Source organism: Saccopteryx leptura, chromosome 5 (genome assembly GCF_036850995.1).
Source record: "Saccopteryx leptura isolate mSacLep1 chromosome 5, mSacLep1_pri_phased_curated, whole genome shotgun sequence".
NCBI lineage: Eukaryota > Metazoa > Chordata > Mammalia > Chiroptera > Emballonuridae > Saccopteryx > Saccopteryx leptura.
Genome location: NC_089507.1, coordinates 213,290,830 through 213,307,305, shown reverse-complemented (window position 1 = coordinate 213,307,305; position 16,476 = coordinate 213,290,830). Strand labels below are relative to the sequence as shown.

The following is a 16,476-nucleotide window of genomic DNA, read 5'->3' as shown; positions in this document are numbered from 1 at the left end:
AGTAGCTGTTTTCCCCAAATAGCAAAGGCAAATGTCCTTCCTCACTGATAAACAAGACAGCTGGTGTTAAGAGTCTATGACACTGTGATTTTCTCTTCTGATTTCAGAGCAGCCTGAACATGCATTCTGCGCCCAGCTACCTCCCCCAGCCTCCGCCGCCCCCTCCCCCCCCTCCCCCTCTCCCGCCACCCCCGCCCCCCCAACCCGCCCCGCCCCCACCTCAGAGCCTGGGCCCGCTGGGGCGTCCCAGCCCCGGGAGTGGCGTGGTGGAAGTGTACAGTGCCGCGGCACCCCTGGCCGGCAGTGGGACGGTGGAGATCCAGGCGCTGGGGATGCAGCCCTACCCTCCCCTGGAGGTGAGCAGAGGCTGGGCGTTGGGTGGTGGGGGAGTAAGAATGGTCACATCACGGGTAAGCTGGACTTTTCCTGGGCACCAGCTCTGTGCCAGGCACTGTGCTGGAGATACCACGCGGGGGGTTGCAGAATCAGGTCATGAAGTGTACCACATCAGGGGAGAGGGACTTGAACCACGCCACCGCAGCTATCATATAAGTGTAAAATGCAAACCATGTGACGTAGAGGGTGCAGCATAAATACAAGCTGCCGTGGGGAGTGCTCAGAACAGAGAACACCTGTGTTTTGGGGAGAAGATTCCAAAAATTATCTAGACATCTCATATTTATTTATCAAAGTAGATCTAGTTGTTGGCTATGGCTCTGTAAGAAATATACACAACATTTCAGTGGTATGTAGCAAGAACTGTTTCTTGTTCTCACATCTGTGGTGGTCGGTGTGGCCCCTCTGCTGATCCCGGCGGGGCTCCCCCTGTCTGGAGGTTGGGGGCTGTCGGCCACTCTAGCATGGCCCCGGGGTGGGATGAGTAGGGTGGCCCAGTTCCGCTCCACACACCTCTCATCCTCCCGCAGGCTGGCCGGGCGGGTTCTCACGGCACTGGTGGTGGAGGTGCAGAAACACAGGCGGAAGCAAACGCTCACGGCTTCTTGAGGCTTAGCTTGGACGTGACACAGTGTCACTGCTGTTGGTTAGAGCAGGTCCAAGGCTAGCTTAGGTTTAAGAAATAAGGAAATCGGTGCCATCTCTTAATGGGAAAAGCTGCAAAGTCACACTGCAGAGGGGATGGGTGCAGGGAGAGGCATAGGACTGAGGCTGTTATCCAGTCAGTGCACCGTACGAACCAGACTAACTCCCTGCTGAGGAGCTGAGCTGTAAGTCATCTCAAGGTGGTACGAGTTCAGAATCTTCCTAGACACAAGTGCTAAGGACATGGTTGTGACCGAAAGAGCCTATGTGCATTTGAGGTCATTTTATCCCAGAATCGCCCGACGTATTTCTGGCAGAGGAATTGAATGCAGTAAGTTCGGTGCTTACGAAGCTGGTGGAAGAGCTAGAGAAGCAGAAGTCAGGGTTGCTGGGCATCCCTGATGTTCAGGATTACGGTTAATGCTTGGCCTCACCCAAAGGTGAGGACACCGTGGGGTTCTGTGCTGATGTCCCCGCTGCCCTGCATCCTTGGGGCTGGTTGTCAGGAAGGAGATGGACAGCTCCGCCAGCCGCTCCAAACTCATGACCAAATCCACCTCTCTCTCACCACGGCAGCCGGAGAACGGTTCCTACCTCCCTCTGCCTTCCGCATCTCATGCTTCTTGTGAACAGACCCTAATCTGTGTTCAGAACCGTGCTGGCAAGATAGCTGGGAATGTGATTCCAAGCCCCCCTGTGTTTCAGGGGGGAGCACGGAGGGATGTGGGAGTGGTGTCAACAGCTACTGTTTATTGAGTGCTTACTATGTGCTAGGCGCTGTTCTAAGCCCTTGTTAGCTCATTTAATCACACAACAGCCCGATAAGAGGGTTGCTATGATTAGCCTCGTTTTACAGATGTAGGAACTGAGAGAAGTTTAAAGACTTGCCCAAAAACTCTTAGATTTTTTTTTTTTTTAACCAATGGCAGAGTCAGGATTTGAACCTAGGCAACCTGGCTCCATAGCTGCTTCTAGCCTGTGGGGGTCAATGCAGAACATAACCTTTCCTCTTCCCAAGACACTGGACGGACAGCTTCTGGCCAGCAGCCATAAGGAGGGAGAAACACCGCATGGCCCCGGGGAAGTTCTTCCTGAAGTGTGTGTACGGAGGGAAAGACCAGGCTTTCCTGTATACAAGCCTGAGCGGATTTTGGGTTGTTTTTTTTTGCTGTTTTTCGTATTGCTCACTCCTCCCTCCTTTGGGGTATAAGTAGGAGGGATGGAGCTGCTTAGGTGGGGTTCTTATTGGCCCGGTCAGGGCTTCCTGTGTAACGTGAGTAACAGTTATGTCCTCTGCCTCTGGTCCTCCTGGTGGTTTTTCCAGAATATCTAGTTACCGGGTTGACATCTCTGGCTTGGAACCCCTGCACTGCAGTTGGCGTAGTCGGCTGCTGACCTGCCGTCTGGGGGATCGCTGGGGTGGGAGAGCATGTGTTACAAGGTGGCAAACCTCTTGGACTTGTGGGTTCTACTGCAGGACTGGGAGGACGGCCCCCAAAACACTCTCAGGTATGCTGCAGACCGTGCAAAGGGTTAGCAAATTGTGGATTTCACCTAAAGAGGAAGATCTGTGCCTTGTTGCCGCGGCTGGTGGCTGGCCGTTCTGTCAGGCGCTGGCGACAGTCACTGCCAAGCAGGATGCCCTGGAAGTGTGCGCTGCCAAGCCGGAGGGCACTTTGCAGTCAGAGCAGGACGGCAGGTTAACGCGTGGAGACAAGGATGTTTTCTTCAATGGCAATTAGAGCAGAGGGGTGGACAGTTACGGAATTTGGCATGCCGCTTTGCATTTATATTTTTCTCCCTGCGTGATCCCTCCAAAACCTGGCAACTCTTAATAAATAAATATTATTGTGATGGTAATATATTTGTTTTTGGCCCTGGCCGGTTGGCTCAGCGGTAGAGCGTCGGCCTGGCATGCAGGGGACCCGGGTTCGATTCCCGGCCAGGGCACATGGGAGAAGCACCCATTTGCTTCTCCACCCCTCACCCTCTCCTTCCTCTCTGTCTCTCTCTTCCCTTCCCGCAGCCCAGGCTCCATTGAAGCAAAGATGGCCCGGGCGCTGGGGATGGCTCCTTGGCCTCTGCCCCAGGCACTAGAGTGGCTCTGGGCAGAGCATCGCCCCCTGGTGGGCAGAGCATCGCCCCTGGTGGGCGTGCCGGGTGGATCCTGGTCGGGCGCATGCGGGAGTCTGTCTGACTGTCTCTTCCCATTTCCAGCTTCAGAAAAATACAAAAAAAAAATAAATATATATATATATATATATATATATTTGTTTATGTAAATCAAATAAAAATTTGTTCTCTTTATAAGACACAAAACCAGTTGTAGTGTTATTAACTAAGACTTTGACTGGAACGTCATGTCTAAAAAGGACGTGCCTGGACTCGGGATGTCACCAAAAAGCTTTAAGAAATTAAGACTAATTTTAAAGCCGATAAGAGTCAATAAAGCCTGACCAGGTGGTGGCGCAGTGAATAGAGCATCAAACTGGGATGTGGAGGACCCAGGTTTGACACCCTGTGGTCACCACCTTGAACGCGCTCATCTGGTTTGAGCAAAGCTCACACCAGCTTGGACCTAAGGTCACTGGCTTGAGCAAGGGGTTACTCGGTCTGCTGAAGGCCCACGGTCAAGGCACATATGAGAAAGCAATCAATGAACAACTAAGATGTCACAACGAAAAACTGATGATTGATGCTTCTCATCTCTCTCCGTTCCTGTCTGTCTGTCCCTATCTATCCCTCTCTCTGACTCTCTCTCTGTCTCTGTAAAAAAATAAAAAAGTCAATAAAAAAAAAAAAGAAGGCCTCGCCCCTTGTTTACACATGGTTCATGACATTTCCAGGTAAGGAACAAAGGAGGTCCCGGTGGGTATTTCAGAATATCCAGGTATTGGGTTGACATCCTGGCTTAGAACGGCGTTACTCCTGACTTCATGAAGTCCAGGGGGGTCATGGGAGTGGGTGGGGTGACCGAGCGATGTGGAGGAGTTAGGACAGTGCTGTAGGTAGAGAACGGTGAGACCAGCCAGGGTCGCCGTGAGGGTCCTGGCCGGGACGGGTTTCCCCTCCTTCCCGGAGCTGTCCCCCTGACTCTGCTGTCCTTCTAGGTGTCAAACCAGTGTGTGGAGGCTCCAGTGTACCCCGCACCCCCGGTGTACAGCCCTGGCAAACAGGGATTCAAACCAAAAGGGCCCAACCCCACGGCCCCCATGACCGGCACCACGGGGGGCACGGTGGCAGCCTTTGACTCCCCGCCAACGCTGAAGACCCGACGGGCCAAGGGGACCAGTGGACTCCCGGAAGGTGGGCCTGCAGCCTGAGCGTCTTCCCTCAGCCTTGGCCTGTCCGCAGGCTGCGTAGTTCTAGGCCTCCCTTTTATAAGGGTTGGGATTAGGTTTGGTTGCGTGTAATGAAAAATTCAAAATAGGAGTGACTTCAAAATGATAGAATTCTGTTTTTATTCCTGTGCAGAACAAGGCCAGAGGTAGGTGATCAGGAGATCGTGTGCCCACACGGTCCCCAGGAACCCACATTGTATCTGTCTTTCTGCTCTGCCATCCCTGGTGCCTGGCTGCTGTGGTCAGGGTGCTTCATGGTGTAAGATGGCCACTGGGGCTCCAGCCATCGCTTTCATATTCCAGGTGGCAAAGTGGATAAAAGGGGCATCTCCCAGCTTATCGCAGTTCTTTTTTTCTAATTTATTTATTGATTTTAGAGAGGAAAGGGGGGGTGGAGAGAGAGAGAGTGACAGAAACATTGATCTGTTTCTGTATGTTTCCTGACTAGGGGATCAAACCTGCAACCTTTGTGTTTGGGACAGTTCTCTAACCAACCAAGCTATCCGTCCCGGGCTCTAGCAGTTCCGCGTGATGCTGTTGCTTATATCTCATTGGTTAAAACGTAGTCACACAAGCATATGTAGCAGCAAAGGAAGCTGGGAAAGGTCTCTCTTTTTTAAATTTATTGATTTTTTTAAAGAGAGAGAGAGAGAGAGCAAGGGAGGAGAGACAGACAGACAGGCAGTAACATCCATCTGTTCCTGTATCTGCCCTGACTGGGGATCGAACCAGCAACGTCTGGGGTTTGGGACGATGCTCTAGCCAAGCGAACTCTCTGGCCAGGACTGGGAGATGTCTCCTTTAGCCAGGAATATTGATGTTCCCCTTAGGTAGAGCACCTGTGAGGAAAGAAGGGAAAATGGGTATTAGGCAGACAAGCAGCAGGGTCTGCCGCGGCTCTGCAGATGCTATGTATGGGGCTGGGCAGGGTCAGAAAGTGCTGTGGGGGGTGGGGGGCAGAGAAATGGAGAGTTTTTCAGAACCTTCTAGTCAACAACTTCCACACTGACTTTCTTCCGCAAATACGTGTTGAGTTTGGTGTCAGGCACTGGGGACCTAGCATCTTGGTCCAGGATTTCCCTGTCCTCAGTTATCATAGTTTAATGGGAAAGGCAGATAGGGAATAAATATTTATGGGTTACTCTGGGGAGGAGATGAACAGGGACTACGACGGAGAAAACTGGGGAGAAGCTGGAAAACGACGCTGTCTTTATCTGGGGACGAGAAGGAAAGACCTGGTGGCTATGTGAGGGACAAGCCTCCCAGCCAGGAGCGAACAGCAGGGTCAAGGATCGTGAGGGGGGACCATGTCTGAAGTCCTTGAAGGTCGGCAGGGTCTGCTGTAGCTAGGAGAGAAGGATGAGGCTGGCAGGAAGCGGGGAAGGCAGAGCTCTGTAGGCCACCGCACAGAGGCTGGGTTTTATCCCAGGGCAGAGGGGACACTTGGAGGGGTTTGTTCTGCTCTCCCTGCCAGAGCATGCCCCGGGCTCCCCCCCAGCCCCCAGCACTGCGACAGACTCAGCTGTGCCTCTTCCCCTGCCTGCCTGTCCGTGTGTGTAGACTCCCGGGGCCGGAGACGTCTGGCCTGAGGTCCAGGGAGTCGAGTGGCTGGAGGCTGCCCATGGCATCCGCAGTTGTACCCCCAGCCTCACCCCCCCAACTCCTCCCACTTTGTCTTTCAGTTGCAGGGAAGCCGAAGGCTCAGAAACTCAAGTGCTCATACTGTGACAAGTCATTCACCAAAAACTTCGACCTGCAGCAGCACATCCGAAGGTACCTAGGAAATGGTGGGGCGGGGGGCTCCCGGGCAGCCCCCTGGCCTGGGTGGTGACCAGGGCCCCGTCTGTCCTGTTGTGGTTCTTGGACTTCAGTCCACGTCGGGATGGCTTGCCCTCCTCTCTTCCAGGATCAATGGGGGGGATCTGTGAAAGCTTTCGGGCCTGCACACTATTGTGGAGAAGGTCTGCATGGGGTGAGGGAGGGGGAGAAATGTACTTGAATCGGCGGGGGCTTCGCACGCACGAGGGGTCCCTCAGCCCTCACCCCTGCAGAAAGGGCTGGGCTCCAGGGCTGCTGTGCTCTGCTCACTCAGGACTAAGCACAGCGCTGCTTGTCCCAAGGACATGCAGGGAACCCCTCTGACCCTCAGGTTCTTCTTCTGTGGAGTGGAGCGGTGGGCTTGTTCATTGTTTCTCAGAGTGGGGTAATTGGTACACGACATGATATTTGGTGGCTCATGGATGTGGTTTTGAAAAGTTCTGAAAGACACAGTGAGGAAATTATCCTCTTTTCAGTTTCTTTCAGTCCTTGGAGACTCCAAGGAGAAAGCTTCCATTTGGCGCTGGTCTGGCCTAACGCCTCTCACAAGCTTGCTCCCGTTTTATGAGAGAGAGAGAACACGCGAATGTATCACAGGCTCCAACCCCGGCAGGCCGTCTTTCCTTTAGAGCGGGGTTTCTCCGCCTTGGCCCTATTGACGTTTTAGATCACGTCATTCTCTTCCGTGGGGGTCTGACCTGTGCCTGGTGGAATGTTTTAGCAGCATTCCTGAACTGTAACCATGAAATGCCAGTGGCACTCCTCATTCCTCAGCTGTGACAACCAAAAATGTATTGTAGTACTGCCAGGTGTTCCCTGGAGGGCAAAATCAATCACAGTGGAGACCCACTGGTCTGCACTGGTGCTGTCCAGGGAACTTTGCAAAGATGGAAATACTCAAATGGCACTGTCTAGTAGTGTACCATGGCCATATACAACTACTGAGCCCTTGAAATGTGGCTAATATGATTGAGAAATTGAAATTTTTAATTTTAACGAATTAAAATTTAAATAGTCCATGTGCTCTAGATCTTAATAATATTGTTTTATACATTATTGCATTTTTGGTTACTTCATATGTATGACAAGTGGTTTTCTGTATACACAGCAAAAGGAAGCTTCATTTTAAAATATATATATATATTTTTTTTTTTTTTTTGACAGAGACAGAGAGAGAGAGAGTCAGAGAGAGAGACAGATAGGGACAGACAGACAGGAAAGGAGAGAGATGAGAAGCATCAATTCTTTGTTGCGGCACCTTAGTTGTTCATTGATTGTGTTCTCATATGTGCCTTGACTGGGGGGCTACGGCAGAGCGAGTGACCTGTTGCTCAAGCTAGCGACCTTGGGCTCAAGCCAGTGATCTTGAGCTTTAAGCCAGCAACCTTTGGGCCCAAGCCAGTGACCATGGGGTCATCACTATGATCCTTCACTCAAGCTGGTGACCCCGCACGCAAGCCAGATGAGCCCTGGCTCAGGTCGACGCCCTAGGGATCTCGAACCTAGGTCCTCCATGTCCCGGCCCGACACTCTGTCCACTGGGCCACTGCCTGGTCAGGCTCATTTTAAAATATTTTAAGTTTTAAAACACAGAATTGATGTGAAGGAAAAGGTTAAATAATGATACAAGTGCTGTGCTAGGACAGCTAGGATTTTTCTCTCCTTCAGATAACAGAAATCCCCATTGAAATGGGCTTGCACAGTTAGGAAATGTTTCGTCTCACACTGTGAGATGGCCACAGGGAGGGTCAGCTCCGGGGCAGCTTGACTCAGCAGCCCAGGACTGTCACCAAGGGCACAGGGTGTTTCTGTCTCAGATTTGCCTGCCTCAGTGAGAGGGCTTGTCCCTATGGTGTTAGAATGGCGGCCAGCAGCATCTGGTGGCCAGCAACATCTACATGTTCGGTGTGGCGGCCGTGAGCTCCAGGGCTGAGGCCACATCTCCGTGCCTGCACGAGGGTGCTGACGAGCCTTGTCTCCCGCAGCCACACCGGTGAGAAGCCCTTCCAGTGCATTGCATGTGGCCGTGCCTTTGCCCAGAAGTCTAACGTCAAGAAACACATGCAGACTCACAAGGTGTGGCCTCCAGGGCGTAGTGGTGGCACCGTCTCTCGCAACTCTGTGACCGTGCAGGTCATGGCTCTGAACCCCACCAGGCAGGAGGACGAGGAGAGCACAGGTGGGTCGAGGGGGGCAGTGCCACTCTCCCCACACCTCTCCTCTGCGGCTTCATGGGTTTGTTGCTTTATGACCTTGGGCAACCTTCTTGACCTCTTTGGGCTTTAATCTACTTCATTTATAGATAGAATGAGGCATAAGATAAAAGGAGGGATGCCATATATACAATATGTATGGTGTTACTCTAATGCTGTACCCATGACAGACATCACTAATCAATAAATTTTTTATTTTATTTATTCATTTTTAAAGAGGAGAGAGAGAGAGAGGAGAGGGAGACAGAGAGAGAGAAGGGGGGAGGAGCTGGAAGCATCAACTCCCATATGTGCCTTGACCAGGCAAGCCCAGGGTTTCAAACCGGCGACCTCAGCATTTCCAGGTCGACACTTTAACCACTGCGCCACCACAGGTCAGTAGCCTATCCTTTTTGCTGAGCTTGGATACTACCTCAGAATATATTTTCAATATATTGCTGTAGGCAGTCACTCTCAGTTAGTTGATCAGAAATTGAAATCTGTTTGGCTTCTATGAACGGATGATTTCCAGAGCTCTTTATAGTTTGTAAAATTGTCATCAAAGCCATTACTTGTCTCTGAACTAATGACCTTTTCCCTGATATTGGTTTAATTCAGTGGTTCTCAAACTTTTTGAAGTCGGGGCGCATTTAAAATCTTACAAATAATTGTAGGTGCACTATATACAAATTTCTGAGAAATATATCATAATAATTAAGTCAAATATTAAAGAAAAACATAAAGTCCAAGCGTGTTTTTATGGTAATTAAATGAAATAAATATGACAAAATTCAATTTATTCTGACATTAAAAAAAATTTTTTTAAGCAAACTTTTTTTAAAAAATTTTTTATTTATTCATTTTAGAGAAGAGAGGGAGAGACAGAGAGGAGAGACAAAGAGAGAGAAGGGGGGGAGGAGCTGGAAGCATCAACTCCTATATGTGCCTTGACCAGGCAAGCCCAGGGTTTCGAACCAGCGACCTCAGCATTTCCAGGTTGACGCTTTATCCACTGCGCCACCACAGGTCAAGCTAAAAAAAAAAAAAAAAAAAAAAAAAATTTATGTTACATTTTTTGTTATGCTTTTTAGAATTCGTAAAAAAGAGGGGTTAAAAAATTTAAAAAATGACAAAAAAGTTATCTTTTTATATATATAGATACATTCTTAGTAAAATTTAGTAAATTCAGCAGGTCCTGGTGAGAATGTATTAAGTATTTTCATTCATATATATCATCTTAACTTGACACCAAACAAAGGATAGAAGAAACTTGCCTCCAGTCTTTCTGGGGAACATGGGGGGTAGTGTAAACAATCCAGCTTAACAGCCTTTTGCAACCTAATCAGTCAAATGAGGTGGGGGGTTGGGCAGACTGTCAGCTTACAGCCAATTCCCCACACCTCTGTCCCCCAAAAATCTAAACTCCAAAAATCCTATTGGTTTTTGGTCCCCATCAGGCACATATTTCTCTGGAATACTATAGGGCGCACCTGGAAATCCTCTAGGGCGCACCAGTACACCCTGGTGCACACTTTGAGAACCACTGGTTTAATTGGAGCAGTACTGTCCAGCAAAAATATAATATGAGCAACATATGCCATTTAATTTTTTTGTTGTTGTTAAGTGAGAGGTGAGGAGGTGGGGAGGCAGGGAGGCAGAGAAACAGACTCCCGCATGCACCCTGATCGTTATCCACCTGGCCCATCTGGGGCCACTGCTCTGTTGCTAGGCAACCAGCGCCTGAGGCGAGTCCATGGAGCTATCCTTAGTATCCGGGGCCAACTTGCTTGAACCCTTCGAACCATTTGAGCCATGGCTGTGGGAGAGGAAAAGAGAGAGAAAGGGGGAGGGAGTAGTTGGAGAAGCAGATGGTCGCTTCTCTTGTGTGCCTTGATAGAATTGAACTCAGAACTTCCACATGCTGACCTGACACTCGACCTCTGAGCCAACCAACCAGGGCTAAAATTTTTTAATAGCTACATAGAAATAGTAAAAAAAAGAAGGTGAAGTTAATGTTAATCATATATTTTATTTAGTCAATAATATTATCATTTTAGCATGTAATAGAAAAATATTTTAACTTTTTTTATGATTTCATTTATTTATTTTAGAGAGGAGAGAGAGACACACCCACACACACACACGTACACACACACAAGAGAGAGAGAAGGAGGGTTGGAACGGGAAGCATCAACTCGTAGTAGTTGCTTCTCGTATGTGCCTTGACCAGGCAAGCCCAAGGTTTTGAACTGGCAACCTCAGCATTCCAGATCCACGCTTTAGCCATTGCGCCACCACAGGCCAGGCGTAAAGAAATTATTAATGAAAAACATTCTTTTTTTATGTTAATTTTCTAAAATCCAGGATGTGTTTATATTTGTAGCACAACTGGATTTGGACCGGCCACATTTCGAGTTCTCAGTTGCCACATGTGGCTCTTGGCTACGGTACTGGACAGTGTAAGGCCGGGGCTTTCCTCTGCAGCCCCCTGGGTGAGCAACACCTGCCACATGCCAGCTACCGAACGGGGTGTTTTTCTGTACAAATAACATGACCACTTTTATACAACCTCTACTGGAACTAGCCCTACTATGTATTTAGCCATTCTGTGTGTGCACGCTGAGTCCTTGTGAGTTTCTTGGAAAAGAAACCATTTTTTATTTCTTTTGAAACTCCTGCAGTACCTAGAACTAAGTGTTCAACGAACATTTAGCAGACGTTTATGGAGGCCTACTACAGACCAAGCCCCTGTTCTCAGGGAATGTGAAGGATGGGCAACTAAACAAATGAGTGTAATTAGAACAAGGACGAGGGCCCTGGCTGGTGGCTCAGTGGATAGAGTGTCGGTCTGGTGTATGGACGTCCTGGGTTCAATTCCTGGTCAGGGCACACAGGAGAAACAACCATCTGCTTTAACCCCCTCACTCTCTTTCTACTCTTCTTTCTCTTTCTCTTCCCCTCCCGCAGCCAGTGGCTCAGTTGGTTTGAGCGTGGCCCTGGGTGCTGAGGATAGCTCTGTTGGAGTGCATCAGCCTCAAGTGCTAAGAAAAATAGCTCAGTACTGGAGCATCTGTCCCAGATGGGGTTGCCAGGTGGATCCTGGTTGGGGCGCATACGGAAGTCTATCTCCCCTCCTCTCACTTAAAAAAATAAAAAAGAACAAGGATGAGTAGAGCTAGGAGCAGAGTTCAGGGTTTTTAGCAACCATGGAGAGGTCTAGGGTGTCTGAGGTGAAGACCAGGGAGGGGAGACTTGAGGCAATAACAATTCATCAATCAGAATGTAACTATTTCAGTATATTAGCAGCTGAAAGGGAGGTATCAGTGCACACCAGCTCGGTGTGAGTGCGGTGCCCTGAGTACAGTGTCTGACACCAAGCATGTGGCAGGTGGTGGCGTGTGCCCAGCGGAGCACACAGAAGTGTCCCATGAATCCTTCCTGAATGGGGTGGCTCTCTGTCCTGACTCTTTCTGCCTTTCACGGTGACTCCTCACTCTGACTTTCTCCATAGGGTTGGGCCAGACCCTGTCAAGTGCACCCCAGCCCCAGCCCTTGCCCACAGCAGGCGAGGACGAGGGGGACAAGCTGGAGGCCAATCAGGTGGTGCTCATCGATAGCTCCTACCTGTGCCAGTTCTGCCCCAGCAAGTTCAGCACTTACTTCCAGCTCAAGTCCCACATGACCCAGCACAAGAATGAGCAGGTGAGTGCCTAGTGGGCAGTGGTTGCGGCATTTCTGTCTCAGTCATGAGCCTTGGCTGGTGCTGGGGCCTTGAACATGACTAGACAGGGACAGGAGTGGGCCTCCTTTGGTCTGAGTTACTGTCTAACCACTCGTGAGTGGCCAGGCTTCCCCTCGTATTCTGTCTGGGTGGGTCCAGCTGAGTGGGCTATTATGGTGCTGAGGGAGGACATTTGAATTATTTCTATTTTTTGGCTTTTGTGGGTAATGTGTTATGGACATTCACGTACAAGTTTTTGTATCATATGTTTTCAATTCTCCTGGGTATAAACCTAGAAACAAAATTGCTGGGTTATGTGGTAACACTATTCCAGTGTTTATTTTTTACAATAACCTTTTTTCTCCTTATAAAAGTATCATGTGCCCACTATAGATTTAGAAAATTCAGAAAGTCTAAAGATAGGTTGATGTGTGCCATTTATTATATGTTGGGTATCGTGCTAAATGCTTTACATTCAATATTTTATTTACTCCTCATAGGAACCTTAGAAATAGGCATTTTCAGTTTATCCAGAGGCTCAAGGGGGTGAAGTGACCCATCTAGAGTCACGCTACCAGTAAGTGACTGAGTCAGGGTTCAAAGCCAAGTTCATTTGACCCCAAACCCCATATCATTAGCCCAAGAATTCAGTACACTCTCCCAAGAATAGAGCACAAAATCAAGTATATTTTGTGAAGTTTCTGTAATTTAAAAAAGTTATAATTGGGATCTATATACATATATAATTTGTTATTGTGCTTTTTAAAAATATTTATTTTATTGATTTTAGAGAGAGGATGGGAGAGACAGGGAGAGACAGGAACATCAATCTGTTCCTATGTGTCCTGACTGGGGATCAAACCGGCAACCTCTGTGCTTTGTGATGATGCTCTAACCAACTGAGCTATCTGGCCAGGGCTGAATTGTGCTTTTTTTTAAGATAGCTTTTTTTTATTTCCTTTAATTTTCTATTTTTTAAAAAATACATAATCACGTGAAGCTGCAAAGATAGTGCCTTATACCTTTCAGTGAGTTTCCTCAGTGGTTATATCTCATATAACTACAGCATAATATCAAAATTAGGGAACTGACATTGGTATCAAGTGTCCCTGTAGTTCTGTGTCATGTTGCCACCCGTGCAGGTTTGTGTGGCCAGCAGTGCGATCACAGTGCAGGACTGCTTTGTCAGCACAGAGATCGCCCTTGTGCTGCCATTATTAGACACACTCATTCTTCTCCCCAACACACTTAGCCTCTGAACCACTGATCAGTGCTCTATCTTTATAAATTTATCATTTTGAGAATGTTTTTTTATTTTTATTTATTTTATTTATTTATTTTTTAAAAAGATTTTATTTATTCATTTGAGAGAGAAGAGAGAGAGAGAGAGAGACAGAGAGAGAGAGAGAAGGGGGGAGGAGCAGGAAGCATCAACTCCCATATGTGCCTTGACTGGACAAGCCCAGGGTTTTGAACCAGCAACCTCAGCGTTCCAGGTCAATGCTTTATCCACTGCACCACTGCAGGTCAGGCGAGAATGTTTTATAAATAGTTATCAGGTATGTGGCCTTTTGAGATTTTTTTTTTTTTTTTTTTGTATTTTTTCTGAAGCTGGAAACCGGGAGAGACAGTCAGACAGACTCCCGCATGCGCCCGACCGGGATCCACCCGGCACGCCCACCAGGGGGCGATGCTCTGCCCCTCCGGGGCGACCAGAGCCACTCTAGCGCCTGGGGCAGAGGCCAAGAAGCCATCCCCAGCGCCCGGGCCATCTTTGCTCCAATGGAGCCTCGCTGCGGGAGGGGAAGAGAGAGACAGAGAGGAAGGAGAGGGGGAGGGGTGGAGAAGCAGATGGGCGCTTCTCCTGTGTGCCCTGGCCGGGAATTGAACCTGGGACTTCTGCACGCCAGGCCGACGCTCTACCACTGAGCCAACCGGCCAGGGCCGAGATTGGTTTTTTTGATTCAGCATAAATTCTCTTGAGACTTGTGCTTTCTATTTTTTTTTTTTAAGATTTTATTTATTGCCTGACCTGTGGTGGCGCAGTGGATAAAATGTTGATCTGGAAATGCTGAGGTCGCCAGTTCGAGACCCTAGGCTTGCCTGGTCAAGGCACATATGGGAGTTGATGCTTCCAGCTCCTCCCCCGTCTCTCTCTCTCTCTCTCTCCTCTCTAAAATGAATAAATAAAATAAAATAAAAGTTTAAAAAAAAGATTTTATTTATTGATTTTAGAGAGAGGAGAGAGTGAGAAAGGTAGGGGGGAGGAGCGGGAAGCAGCTCGTAGTTGCTTCCTGTATGTGCTGTGACCGGGCGAGCCCGGGGCTTCGAACCAGCGACCTCAGCATTCCAGGTCGACGCCTTATCCACTGCGCCACCACAGATCAGGCTGTGCTTCCTATTTTTTTAACCTAATTTTATATTCTGAGTATTTTCTCATGTCACTATTTTTTTTAAAGGCAATTTTTATTATTTTTATGTACAGAAAACTCAACAGTGCACACTTAGCCAGTTTGGTGGCCAGTTCTTTAGCCTTTGTCATTTCCAGCTTGGCAGTGTGAGCTACTGACTTGGATGCAGGACATGGCCTCCCCATGGTGACGGGTCTCATCCTGTCTGTCGCTATAACTGGTACAGATAGATTCCACATGCTCAGCCAGACTTCCTTTGTCTTCCAAGTTATCAACCTGTGTGCAGGCGATGGCGGGGCCGGTCCTCCTGTGACTAGACGCCCCAGCCTGGTCTTCCCCTGGATAATGTCGCGGGGAGCCCCCACCTGACAGCCCAGGGCAGGCGGGGAGACAGTCAGCTCGACGGGGTCCACCTCTGTGCAGTCTCCACCAGCCGAGCCCTCTTGTCTCTTGTTCTCCACCAAGGTGGTGACAGGGTTAACCTCTGCTCAAAGGACAGGCAGCCTCTTGGTGGGGACATCCTCTTGGCCAGCAGCTTTTTTCTCAGCCCGGGCCACCATTCTCTGCTTCTTCTCTTGCTCTGTCTCTGGTCTGTGCTGTGGGCCTGCTTGAGCAGTTGAGTAGCTGTCTGGTGATCCTAGGCCTGGGCGAGCTGGTTAATGGCAGGAGGCTCTTTCCGACACTTACAGAGAGGAGCCCGTTGCTGCTGCAGCTGGCTGTAGGGGGCGGTTGGACAAAGCGTGTGAGGTCCCTTCTGAGCTGGATGTCCTGTCCAATGCCCGAATTCTTGGGCCTTTTCTCACATGGGATTTGCCACCTTCTTGGTCTCCACTCCTTCGTGACAGCAGGGACTGACGCCATCTTCTTCCCCTTAGCTCTTCTTTCTTTTGGCATCTTGGGCAGCAGGAGGAGGAAGAAAGAAAGGAGAATTATGGGAAATCTATATCTCACATTACTATTTTAATTTAATTTTATTTTTTTCCCATTGATTTGAGAGAGAGAGAGAGAGAGAGAGAGAGAAAGGAAGGTGGGGAATGGGGAGAGAGAAGCAGCCACTTAGTATTCCACTTAGTTGTTCCATTTAGTTGTGCACTCATTGATTGCTTCTCCTATGTGCCCTGACCAGGGATTGAACCTGCTATCCCTGAGTGCTGGGACAATGCTCCATCCACTGAGCCACCTGGCCAGGGCTCACATCACTATTTTTAAAAAGTTTTAATGGCTATGTTTTTTTAAAATCTCCTATTGTTGAACATTTAGATTATTTCCTGAGTTTTACTGTTATAAACAAAACCATGATAAGATCGTTGTAATCAAATCTTTGTTCACATCTCTGGTATTTTCCTTATGATAGATTCCTAGTAGGGGGTTGATGGAAGTTCATTAGCATATCCTTGGGGAAAATTACAGAAAACTTTGACTCAAACTGGCTTAAACAGAAAGTTTGTCATCTCACATAACAAGAAAACCCAAGATAGGGTAGTCGCAGGCCTGAAGTAGTCAGTTGACTCAACCTAGCATCAAGGACCCTATGTCTTTCCTGCTCATCTCTACTATCTCTGCCATGTGGCCTTGTTCTCTAGTGACAGCTCACATGTGATCCTGGGATACTTGGTACTATTTGGGTCCAGACATAGTCTTGTCCATGAGCAAAAAAGGGCTGTGTTATCTGTCTTTTTTAGGTAAACCTTTCCTTGAAGACCTCTCATTGGTGAGAGCCAGTGCGTGTGCTCTGTCCTTTAGGAACGCGTTATTCTGCTACAGATAATGGAAGACTGGCTTACTTGTTAGGGTGTTGTTTCTCTCACATCACAGGGAGACCATGAGTAGGCAGTGTTGGGCTTGTATAACAGGTCCAGTGCATCCTCACCACGGACTCAGGAGGCTTTTCCTGGCATTCTGTTCTGCTAGCCTTCATTCTGCTAGTTCTTGGGGCTTTCATGATCAAAGTT

The 16,476-nt window shown here is 48.7% G+C and overlaps 1 protein-coding gene and 1 pseudogene across 3 annotated transcripts in view; one reads left to right on the top strand and one right to left on the bottom strand.

Annotated features, from left to right (window-relative positions):
- ZNF341 (zinc finger protein 341) overlaps nucleotides 1-16,476 on the top strand; it is a 46,902-nt gene that overhangs the window by 13,125 nt on the left and 17,301 nt on the right. For all 3 annotated transcript variants that reach the window (XM_066384036.1, XM_066384035.1, XM_066384034.1), the window contains 5 exons: nucleotides 108-356; nucleotides 4,152-4,347; nucleotides 6,065-6,155; nucleotides 8,186-8,379; nucleotides 11,904-12,094. In XM_066384036.1, the coding sequence (XP_066240133.1) occupies nucleotides 108-356; nucleotides 4,152-4,347; nucleotides 6,065-6,155; nucleotides 8,186-8,379; nucleotides 11,904-12,094 (921 nt within the window). The remainder of the gene's footprint in view (nucleotides 1-107; nucleotides 357-4,151; nucleotides 4,348-6,064; nucleotides 6,156-8,185; nucleotides 8,380-11,903; nucleotides 12,095-16,476) is intronic.
- On the bottom strand, nucleotides 12,608-15,418 carry LOC136405669 (large ribosomal subunit protein eL8 pseudogene; annotated as a pseudogene).